Genomic DNA, 12,613 nt, shown 5'->3' with positions numbered 1-12,613 from the left:
CTGTAAACGTGTTTCCTCCCTCATTTAGAAACATAGACATAGAAAGACTTAGAAACATAGTAAACCTACAGCACAATACAGGCCCTTCGGCCCACAAAGCTGTGCCAAACATGTCCTTACCTTAGAAATCACCTCGGGTTACCCATAGCCCTCTATTTTTCAAAGACATACCGGTACGGTATGCCTTTGGAATGTAGGAAACCGAATCACCCGGAGGTCATACAAACTCTTTACAGACACAACCAGAATTGAACTCTGAAGCCCCAAGCTCTAATAGCGTCATGCTAACTGCTATGCTACCATAGTGCCCCAGTGAATACTTACATGATAAATAAATTGGGTCTGATCCTGATCTAATTTGTAGGTGGGTGTTGAGCTGCTAAGAACTATGGACAAAGACCAGCAAGTACCTTCAGAATGGTGGGTCCCAGGAGCAGAGGTCTGTGCCAAGGTGATACCCCCTAGTTCAAAGTCAGTGAGTCTTAAGTTCAAGGTCCCATCATTGGCAAGTCCAGAATTTGGGGTCCTGTCATCAGTGTGTCCTGGCAGTGATCCTGAAGTTCGAAGTCCAAAAGTCAAAGTCTTACATTGATGAGCCAGGGGTCAAGGAATGATGGCCAAAGACCTTGGTCTGTGAGTCCGTGATTCTGCTAGAGACTGAAGGCAGCCCGTCCCGGTGTTGGATGATTGTGTGTGTGGGTGGAAGGACAGGAGGAAAAGGCCTTTATTTTGCTGTTCTGGTTATTATTGTTTTGCTCAACATTATGCTATGTCGGCGATGGACTTTGTAGTGACATTGCAGGTTGCCCCAGCACATCCTTAGGGTCTCAGTTTTTATTGCAAACAATGCAATTTTGATGTTCATGAGATAAATAAATGAATCTGAAATTATTTTCAAGGACTCATCTCATGTTCTCAAAATTTATTGCTTATTTAGTTGTTATTTTCTCTTTGTTTTTATATTTGCAGTTTGAATGTCCCAGATGGTGCAGTCTTTCATTGATCTGTTTTTTTTATTTATTCATTTATGGGATGTGGGCATCGCCAGTTAAGCCAGCATTTATTGCCCATCCCTAGTTGCCCTTGAGAAGGTGGTGATCTGCTGCCTTCTTGCACCACTGCAGTATCAGAGTAGGTCAGTGGTCCCCAACCACCGGGCCGTAAAGCATGTGCTACCGGGCCACAAGGAAACAATATGATTTGGCGATATGAAACAATATGAGTCAGCTGCACCTTTCCTCATTCCCTGTCATGCCCACTGTTGAACTTGAACATATGCGAGGTCATTACACATGCTTCATCCATGTCAGCATGGGAAGATCAACAATTCCTCGAGCTTGCAAATGACGGCGGGCTGAAAAGTATGCTTGACACAACATCTCTGCCGGCATTCTGGATCAGTCAGGGCTGAATATCCTGAGATAGCCACAAAAGCACTGAAAACATTGTTTCCATTTCCAACATATCTCTGCGAAGCGGGGTTTTCTGCAATGCATGCAACGAAAACTAAATTGCAGAACCTCCTTCGAGTATCGATGTCTCCCATCACCCCTCGATAGGACTGTGTTGTTGCAGGGAAACAAGCCCAGGGCTCTCACTGATTCAGCGATATTGGTGTGTTGCAATGATTTTGTACATTCATAAGATGAAAATATGCACTGTGTTAATATCCAAACATTACTTAAAATGTTACGATGCTATTGTCTTATAATTGACTTATCACTATATTCATGTAAGGAAAATATGTGCTGTTTAATATTAAATTCGTTAGATAAACCCCTTTTAGAAATGAAATTGAGTGTATTAGCCACTTATAAGTGACATACTGTAGTTGATTTATCACCTATATTCCGGTTGTTATTAACACCACCCCCCCCCCCACCCCGTCAGCCAGTCTGCAAGAATATTGTCAATATTAATCCAGTCCGTGGTGCAAAAAAGGTTGGGCACCCCTGGTGTAGATACACCCACAGTTATAGAGGGAATTCCATGGCTTTTGACCCAGCGACAATCAAGGAACCAAGTCAGGATGGTGAGTGACTTGGAGGGGGATTTCCAAGTGGTGCTGTTCCCGCGCTTCAGGATGGTGGTGGGCATAGGTCTAGAATTTGCTGCATTCTGAACTTTGGTGCGTTGTTGCAGTGCATCTTGTAGATAGTACACACTGCTGCAACTGTTCTTCAATGGGAAGGACTGGATGCTTGTGGAAGGGTTACCAATTCATTGGGCCGCCTTGCACTGGATGGTGTCAAGCTTCGAGTGTTGATGGAGCTACACACATCTAGGTAAGTGGTGAGTATTCCATTACACTCCTGACCTGAGCCTACTTTAGTTATTAGTCTTTATTAGCTAAGTGCCAAAAATCCAATTCCCTCTATAAATCTCTCTGGCTTTTCCCCCTAAATTATTTAAAATCTATCTCCTTGGCTAAACATTTGGTAGTTGCCTTATAAATGGCAATGTTTCTTTGAAACAATCTTCTAAAGCAGTTTTTTTTTAACTACAGGAAAGGCATCATATAAATCTATATAACACACACACACACACAGAGCTGGCTGAATTCAATAGTGCTGGCAGCATCTATGGAGGGAATAAACAGATGTTCTGGAGCTTCATCAGGAGGGTTTCGTCCAAAACATCGACTGTTTATTCCTCTTCATAATGTTGCCAGTCTTTCTCCCTCCAGCACTTTGTGTGTGTTGCTCAAGATTTTCAGCAACTGCAGAATCTTTTGGGCATATAATCAATCTACATAATTCCAAAATGTTCCATTATAAGGTATTCTGCCATCTAGCCACCTGCTGTATCCAAACAACCCTTTTTCTACTTGAGACCCCAGTTGCAGCCAGAAAATGACAAATTTATGATAATCCAATTTTGAATATAATTTCCATTCTATCATGTTGTGACAGACATGGAGCTTTCAAAGTAACTTTAAAACAGACTGTGATCTGAAGGAAGTGAAGTATCTGTCCCTTTCCTGAAGTCCTGGGGTTGCCATCAATATGAGATACACACAGCCATAGAAGTAAAACACCACGTCGTGATTTATCTCAAGAGCCTTTGGAGATATTGATGCAAGGGACAGCAGATGCAGGGATGCAATGCCGAGACTTTAGAAGGCTCCTGTGAGTAATCATTAGAGAGATTTGTGTAGTCAGGGTTTGGGAGAAATAATTACAGCATGACATTATAGTTATAAGAGTAAAGGGATAAGTCAAGAATGCTCTCCATTTACTTCAGTTTCAAGAAGTCAGAGGCCCAATGCCCATGAGTCCACAAACCCACCAGAGACTGGAACCTGGAGTCATACATGGGTGTGTGGGTGGGTGGGAGGGAGGAAAGGGACTTGTTCTGCTGTTGTTTTGTTGTTATTATTCTGCTGAACATTGTGGCCATGCCATGTAGGCAAGGGAATTGCGGGTCGGCCCCAGCACACCCTGAGATGCAAATCACGCACTTCACTATATGTTTCGATGAACAAGTGATAAATAAACGGACCTGAATCTGAAATAGCAGCCCACTGTATAGATAACAAGTCCATTTCTTTTTGAGTGTTCTGCAGAAGTAACCAAGGCTGATGAGGGCAGGACTTCAGTAAGGCCTTTGATAAAGTTCCACATGGTATGCTGCCGTGGAAAATTAGACCTGGAGCACCTACAAGCAGGAACAAACTCGTTTCCTCCCTAGACACTGCCTGACCTGCTGAGTTCCTCCACCATTTGTGTGTTGCTTCATCACAAAGTGAAAATTTTTCTTTCAATGAACAGAAATATCAAGTAAGTGTTCCTACCAGCATACAAACAGGAGAGACTTCATTTTTTTTAAAGGCATCAATAATACTTTGTACAGCAAATAATAACTAAAACTGGACTATACACATTCAGATACAAATACCAGTAACACTGTAAGGACAGGATGGCAGACTTTAACCTACAACCAAAGTATCCAAAAAAAAGTCAATGGCACTTTATATGCACTTTTCTGTACATTGAAGCATCACAGTTTTATAAAAATACACATTTTTAAAAATTTCAGAGCACTGTTCACTTGCTGTCTGATTGTTTACTGTTCTTTCCACAGTCATCATCCATTTTCAAGTTATCCACAGTAGTAGGACTGAGTACCGGGTCATCCTCTGTTCTGGAGCGTTTTGCGTCTGGAGACTTGCATGAAGGATCACTTGGCGGAGAAGGTCTCTCTGAAACATTTAAGAGCATTTCTTGGTGTTTTAATTGCAGAGTGCAAGTTTGACCAACTGGTTACAAGCTGACATCAAACCATTGTTTGGTTACAATGCCTCCACACTGGTAAACCCCAGGAGAAAATCAAATGAACCAGGTTGGGGAAACTCTGCGAGAGCACGAACCAATATTGAAGCTACAAAAAGAGAAGGTCACAGTATAATGGAAAACCTCAATGGTCAAGACAATACAGGTTTCCCCTGCCACCCGAAGGCAGAGCATTCCTATGAAACGGTTCGTAAGTCGGAATGTCATAAAGTGAAGTAGCAATTACCATTTATTTATCTGGAAAAAATTTGTGAGCATTCGCAGACTCAAAAATAACCTACCAAATCATACGAAGTAACACATAAAACCTAAAATAACAATAACATATAGTAAAAGCAGGAATGATATGATAAATTCACGCCTATATAAAGTAGAAATACTTCTCTACAATCATTTCCGCGCTGTTCTCTGTAGCGAAAATCTTGCGGAAGCGCTCTTGGCAGAAACATTCTCTCCAGTAATCTTTAAGCTATGAAGCTGCCAAATCATACCAAATAACACATAAAAACACAGCCCATATAAAGTAGGAATAATGTATGTACAGTGTAGTATCACTTACAGGAATCGGGAAGACAGTGCCGAGCACACTGATGATGGTGTGTTAGGCTGAGTCGTCGGAGGTTGGGGTGGTGCAGTGGCCCCCACCCTCCGGGCAGCGAACCGATACCGATCCGGATCCGCGAAGCATGCAGGCCTACAGTGGTGGCACCCAGCACATTTTTAAGAAAAAAACCAAAATAAACAAGCTATCAACAAGCTATAAACAAGCTAATATAAATTGCGTCACCTCTGATTTGGGCCGACATTTACGTGCCGGGCGGCACCTAATTAATTAGCTTGTTTATTTCGGCTTTTTTCTTAAAGATGTGCTGGGTGCGTCCCAACTACCGCTGCATTCTCCGCGGCCCAGGGGTTGGAGTGGTGGGACAGTGGGGTGTCATCTCATCGTCAATCAGGGCAGGCAGGTCTTCTTCTTCTATGTCTGCCTGCCTTGATGTCGAAGGTCGAGGTTCGTCATTTGCTGAAGGCTTGCTTGACTGCTAGCCTCGCGCATTTTTCTATCATACACTTCTTTGTAAGCACTCAAACCATTTTGCAAATATGCCCTAAACCGACATACCATTTCAAAATTAAAGTCGTACTTTATCATTGCAGCGAAAATCTCACGCAGTTGCATCATGTTCAGTTCCTGGCCGACTTCATTTTCGGTCCGTTCGCTACTGCATTCGGTTTCAATTGTTATCCTTTCCTCTTCCAATTGCATCAGCTCTTCATCTATCAGTTCTTGGTCATGGGATGCCAAAACCTCTTCAACATCATCTTCATCAACTTCCACAAGCCAAACTCACTTTGTCCTTACTTCATTCACCACGATCGAAACACTTAATTATGTCTAGTTTTACGTTAAGTGTTAACACCCTTACATAGAAACATAGAAAATAGGTGCAGGAGTAGGCCATTCGGCCCTTCGAGCCTGCACCGCCATTTATTATGATCATGGCTGATCATCCAACTCAGAACCCCGCCCCAGCCTTCCCTCCATACCCCCTGACCCCCGTAGCCACAAGGGCCATATCTAACTCCCTCTTAAATATAGCCAATGAACTGGCCTCAACTGTTTCCTGTGGCAGAGAATTCCACAGATTCACCACTCTCTGTGTGAAGAAGTTTTTCCTAATCTCGGTCCTAAAAGGCTTCCCCTCTATCCTCAAACTGTGACCCCTCGTTCTGGACTTCACCAACATCGGGAACAATCTTCCTGCATCTAGCCTGTCCAATCCCTTTAGGATCTTATACGTTTCAATCAGATCCCCCCTCAATCTTCTAAATTCCAACGAGTACAAGCCCAATTCATCCAGTCTTTCTTCATATGAAAGTCCTGCCATCCCAGGAATCAATCTGGTGAACCTTCTTTGTACTCCCTCTATGGCAAAGATGTCTTTCCTCAGATTAGGGGACCAAAACTGCACACAATACTCCAGGTGTGGTCTCACCAAGGCCTTGTACAACTGCAGTAGTACCTCCCTGCTCCTGTACTCGAATCCTCTCGCTATAAATGCCAGCATACCATTCGCCTTTTTCACCGCCTGCTGTACCTGCATGCCCACTTTCAATGACTGGTGTATAATGACACCCAGGTCTCGTTGCACCTCCCCTTTTCCTAATCGGCCACCATTCAGGTAATAATCTGTTTTCCTATTTTTGCCACCAAAGTGGATAACTTCACATTTATCCACATTAAATTGCATCTGCCATGAATTTGCCCACTCACCCAACCTATCCAAGTCACCCTGCATCCTCTTAGCATCCTCCTCACTGCTAACACTGCCACCCAGCTTCGTGTCATCCGCAAACTTGGAGATGCTGCATTTAATTCCCTCATCCAAGTCATTAATATATATTGTAAACAACTGGGGTCCCAGCACTGAGCCTTGCGGTACCCCACTAGTCACCGCCTGCCATTCTGAAAAGGTCCCGTTTATTCCCACTCTTTGCTTCCTGTCTGCTAATCAATTCTCCACCCACACCAATACCTTACAAGCTCTTTTAGGCTTTTCCGATACCTAGAACTCATCTTGCTAACGGCTACTCACAGGCACGTGTTTAAGCAATGCCAGCGAGAATGACGTTCCGAATCTAGGGGAGAAGTGGCTGCTCGGGGCGTGTGCTGCCTTTTTTCGTAACAGTGAAAACACCTTCTGTTAGCGAAAACAGGGAACTAATGTAGGTCTTTCGTAGCAGTGAGGTTTCGTAAAGCGAACGTTCGAAAAGCGGGGGACACCTGTATATGTTCTTGAATAAATGCAGAGAGTTTTAATTTATATGTAGGACATAGAATAGTACAGCACTGTACAGGCCCTTCAGCCCACAATGTTGTGCCAACCCTTAAACCCTGCCTCCCATATAACCCCCCTACCTTAAATTCCTCCATATACCTGTCTAGTAGTCTCTTAAACTTCACTAGTGTATCTGCCTCCACCACTGACTCAGGCAGTGCATTCCACGCACCAACCAATCTCTGAGTAAAAAACCTTCCTCTAATATCCCCCTTGAACTTCCCACCCCTAACCTTAAAGCCATGTCCTCTTGTATTGAGCAATGGTGCCCTGGGGAAGAGGCGCTGGCTGTCCACTCTATCTATTCCTCTTAATATCTTGTATACCTCTACCATGTCTCCTCTCATCCTCCTTCTCTCCAGAGAGTAAAGCCCTAGCTCCCTTAATCTCTGATCATAATGCATACTCTCTAAACCAGGCAGCATCCTAGTAAATCTCCTCTGTACCCTTTCCAATGCTTTCACATCCTTCCTATAGGGAGGTGACCAGAACCGGACACAGTACTCCAAGTGTGGCCTAACTAGAGTTTTATAGAGCTGTATCATTACCCTGCGAATCTTAAACTCTGTCCCTCGACTTATGAAAGTTAACACTCCATTAGCTTTCTTAACTACCCTATCTACCTGTGAGGCAACTTTCAGGGATCTGTGGACATGTACCCCCAGATCCCTCTGCTCCTCCAAACTATCAAGTATCCTGCCATTTACTTTGTACTCTGCCTTGGGGTTTGTCCTTCCAAAGTGTACCACCTCACACTTCTCCGGGTTGAACTCCATCTGCCACTTCTCAGCCCGCTTCTGCATCCCATCAATGTCTCTCTGCAATCTTCGACAATCCTCTACATTATCCACAACACCACCAACCTTTGTGTCAGCTGCAAACTTGCCAACCCACCCTTCTACTCCCAACATCCAGGTCGTTAATAAAAATCACAAAAAGTAGAGGTCCCAGAACAGATCCTTGTGGGACACCACAAGTCACAACCCTCCAATCCGAATGTACTCCCTCCACCATGACTCTCTGCTATCTGCAGGCAAGCCAATTCTGCATCTACCTGGCCAAACTTCCCTGGATCCCATGCCTTCTGACTTCCTGAATAACCCTACCATGTGGAACCTTGTCAAATGCCTTACTAAAATCCATGTACACATCCACTGCACTACCCTCATCCATATGCCTGGTCACCTCCTCAAAGAACTCATCAGGCTTGTTAGACACGATCTGCCCTTCACAAAGCCAAGCTGACTGTCCCTGATCAGACCATGATTCTCTAAATGCCCATAGATTCCACCTCTAAGAATCTTTTCCAACAGCTTTCCCACCACAGACGTAAGGCTTACCGGTCTATAATTACCCGGACTATCCCTACTACCTTTTTTGAACAAGGGGACAACTTTTGCCTCCCTCCAATCCTCCGGTACCATTCCCGTGGACAATGAGGACATAAAGATCCTAGCCAGAGGCTCAGCAATCTCTTCCCTCGCCTCGTGGAGCAGCCTGGGGAATATTCCGTCAGGCCCCGGGGACTTATCCGTCCTAATGTATTTTAACAACTCCAACACCTCCTCTCCCTTAATATCAGCATGCTCCAGAACATCAACCTCACTCATATTGTCCTCACCGTCATTAAGTACCCTCTCATTGGTGAATACCGAAGAGAAGTAATCATTGAGGACCTCGTTCACTTCCACAACCTCCAGGCACATATTCCCACCTTTATCTCTAATCGGTCCTATCTTCACTCCTGTCATCCTTGTGTTCTTCACATAATTGAAGAATGCCTTGGGGTTTTCCTTTACCCTACTTGCCAAAGCCTTCTCATGCCCCCTTCTTGCTCTCCTCTGCCCCTTCTTAAGCTCTTTTCTTGCTATCTTTATATTCCTCAATAGACCCATCTGATCCTTGCTTCCTAAACCTCATGTATGCTGCCTTCTTCCACCTGACTAGATTCCCCACCTTACTTGTCACCCATGGTTCCTTCACCCTACCATTCTTTATCTTCCTCATCAGGACAAATTTATCTCTAACATCCTGCAAGAGATCCCTAAACGTCGACCACATGTCCATAGTACATTTCCCTGCAAAAACATCATCCCCATTCACACCCGCAAGTTCTAGCCTTATAGCCTCATAATTTGCCCTTCCCCAGTTAAAAATAAAAAATATATCTTACTGGCATTTTATTAAAACACAGTCCTTCTAAGCAACTATAGTTCAACAGAAGGCTTACCTGTATGAAGTCATGGAGTTGTACAACACTAACTATGCATCTACGCCAAGCATCCTGCTTATCCAATACTAGTTTCATACAAAATGCTGGAGTATGAATGTTGCTGACTGTCAAAAGCATGCAGAAAACATTTTTTTTAACAGTTTCAACAGCCAGTTAAGCTGTGTGTACACCCTCTCTGGCAGTCAAATCTTTATCAGCATTTCTGTGAAGAGGGATTGCCATGATTCAAATACAAGACCGGATTGTTCTGTAAGGAAAGCTTTGGCCAGGGGGAGTCCACACATTAAGAGCAGCCTGAGTGAGTAGGTGGGTGCTAGGCACCGGTGTCTCTCCGCTGACAGGAAATCCTCCAGCAGTCACCTCTCGCTTTATTTAGGAATACACGTTAACATTTCTTTCCTCTTGCTTCTATAGAATCAGAGCACTACAGCACAGAAACAGACCCTTCAGTCCATGCCAAACTATTATTCTGCCGAATCTTATCAACCCGCACCTGGACCATCGCCCTCCCGACCCCTCTGAGTGAAGAGGTTCCCCCTTATGTTTCCCTTTAAATATTTCACCTTTCACCCTTAAACTATGACCTCTAGTTCTAGTCTCACCCAACCTCAGTGGGAAAGGCCTGCATGCATTTACCCTGTCTATACCCCTCATAATTTTGTATACCTCTATCAGATCTCTTCTCATTCTCCTATGCTCCAGGGAATAAAGTTCTAAACTATTCCACCTTTCCTAAAAAGTCTAACAACTCTATCCCTGGCCAGCTTCCCTCTAATCCTTTACTACAGATGAAGGGGCTTGACCTAAAACTACTGTTAGAATGATTTTTGGGTTTAGATCATTTACATTTAGCAAGTAGCTTTGGCCACCAGTCTTCCGTTCCCTAACAATGTACTGCGGATACATTGTAGTATTTCCTAAAAGCTGTGAATCCCAGTCCATTTGTAATAATGCATTTCCTAAAAGCTGTGAATACCAGTACAGACACTGCTGGCGCCTGTGGGATGGATGTGAACCAGAAGGTGTGAAGTTTGCATGTAGTTTCAAAGACAGCATTATCTATACTTTGTAAATATGGATCGTCCTTCATGTTAAACACGTAAAATACTAAGTAAATGTATTGTGGATTCAGTTTGGAACAATGGATTCCTAAACGCCCAGTACAGACGCTGCTGGCACCTGTGGGATGGATGTGAACCAGAAGGTGTGAAGTTTGCATGTAGTTTCAAAAGAAAGCATTGTCTATACTTGTAAATATAGAATTGTCCTTTGTGTTTAGCAAATAAATATCCAGCCCCACACTGGGACAGCAGACCTTTCCACCAAAAGCGTCTCCGTATGATGCCTGCTATATATTGTTTTGTCGAATAAAGAAGCTGCTTTGTATCGACCAGTAACTCTCTCTCTGTTGATTTCATTCACGCAACAACACTACCATGCATTTCCCTCCACAGAGGCTGCTGGACCCTTTAGAGTTTGTCCAGCATTTGTTATTTTGCTCAAGTTAGACTTCACTGACAAACAACATGCTTGATGTTCAAACTGATAGAAATCAAAATGCTCACCATGTTCTGCTTGGGTTACTGCTGGTGCCGCTGTCTGCTGGGATGAGCTGGGGTTCGCAGGGGTTAGTGAGATTCGCCTGGAAAAACAACCACATAAGCTTTTTACGAGATTGCATTCAGAATTACAAAACATCAGGGTGTTATTACACAATGGTTATCTTATAGAATTCAAATGAGAATCAAAATATGGAGCCAGCTGTTAATACCCTAACTGCCCACTCTTCAAGTGAATTTTCTTCCTCATAATGTATAATTGGCTAGCACAGTCTAATTGTGGGCAGATAAAATCTACCTCTACCTAAATCAAAGTGATATCTTCTGGCAAGAGCTCCTCCAGCCAACAGCCACTTTGTCACTTATCGTTTCCTGTTAGCCACCTTATGCTATACTGCTTGTACAGCATTTCTTATGTACATACAATCAGTCTACGCACAAGTTAATATTACACATCTGGCTAGGCCACATCAGGAGAATTGTGCACAGTACCGGTCACCCCACTAGAGGAAGGATGTTGAAGCTTTGAAGAGGGTACAGAAGAGGTTTACCAGGATACTGCCTGGTTTAGAGGACATGTGCTACCACGAGAGGCTGGAAAAACTTGGGTTGTTTTCTCTAGAGTGCCAAAGGCTGAGGGAAGATCTGATAAAGGTTTATAAGATTATGGGAGGGATAAAGTGCACAGAGAATATGTCTTCCAGGGTTGAAATGTCTCATACCAGAGGGCATGCATTGAAGTTACGAGGGGGTAGGTTCAAGGGGGATGTGAGGGGTAAGTTTTTTACTTTGAGAGTGGTAGATGCCTGGAGTGTGCTGCCTGGTATGGTGGTAGAGGTAAATAGAGGCTTTTAAGAGATGTTTGGATAGGCACATGAATGTAAGGAAGATAGAGGGGTATATAGACATGGTGCATGCAAGAGGGATTAGTGTGTGCATGTTTTTGATTTGTTTTTTAGTTGGATCGAACATATTGTGGGTCAATTGACCAGTTCTTGTGCTGTACTCTTCTATGTTCTATATACAGCCAGACTCAAACAGCTTCTTAACATTGTGTTTTATAGGATTGCTTTTATATTTACATTTATTGTGTTTTTTACTGTGTCCTTTGAGCTTATTGTGTTTTTTCAAAGTAAATTTATTATCAAAGTACAGAAGTGTTATATCTGATCCATTCTCCTTTATACTCGTATACTAAAGAATGACAATTAACAGTCTTGAAATCTTACCAACAAGTCAATTTTGGCACAGATCTCATTGAACTTTAAAAACAATTAATACTGAATTATGGCAATATCTCAATATCCTTTCTGTTTGTTAATTCACAACAGTTACTTATTCTTTGCATTATCAAGGTGCAAATATCATTGATATAATTCTAAAGTTAATAAATAACTATATGTTCACAACGCTGCTATATTTCTTGATAACCAGTGAAAGTTTATTCAGGACCTTGCACAAATCTAGATGGGAGAATTGGTGGGCAGTTTGCAGGTAAAATAAAATCTTGCTTCAGTGCAGGGCAGTCATGGCAGGCTAAACAGAGTATGATGAAGGTCTTAGTCTTTTAAATTGAAGGTAGAAAGCACGATACCCTGAAACCCATCATTAAATACACACAAGCTTGAACGTGAAATTGTTCTTCATTGCAACTGACAGCTATTAAGTGTGAATCACACAGAAAATGAAAGT

General features: G+C 43.0%; 1 protein-coding gene across 1 annotated transcript in view; it reads right to left on the bottom strand.

Moving 5' to 3' along the window:
* Positions 1 to 1,895: 1,895 nt before the first annotated feature.
* Positions 1,896 to 12,613, bottom strand: part of chaf1b (chromatin assembly factor 1, subunit B) — a 60,592-nt gene continuing 49,874 nt past the window's right edge. Inside the window, exons 13-14 of the mRNA XM_063049790.1 lie at positions 10,928 to 11,004; positions 1,896 to 4,201 (exon numbers count right to left, since the gene is read on the bottom strand). Of these exons, the coding sequence (XP_062905860.1) occupies positions 4,047 to 4,201; positions 10,928 to 11,004 (232 nt within the window). The 3' untranslated portion in view covers positions 1,896 to 4,046. The remainder of the gene's footprint in view (positions 4,202 to 10,927; positions 11,005 to 12,613) is intronic.

This window comes from Mobula hypostoma, chromosome 6 (assembly GCF_963921235.1).
Source record: "Mobula hypostoma chromosome 6, sMobHyp1.1, whole genome shotgun sequence".
Lineage (NCBI taxonomy): Eukaryota > Metazoa > Chordata > Chondrichthyes > Myliobatiformes > Myliobatidae > Mobula > Mobula hypostoma.
This window is presented reverse-complemented; position numbering and strand designations above follow the sequence as displayed.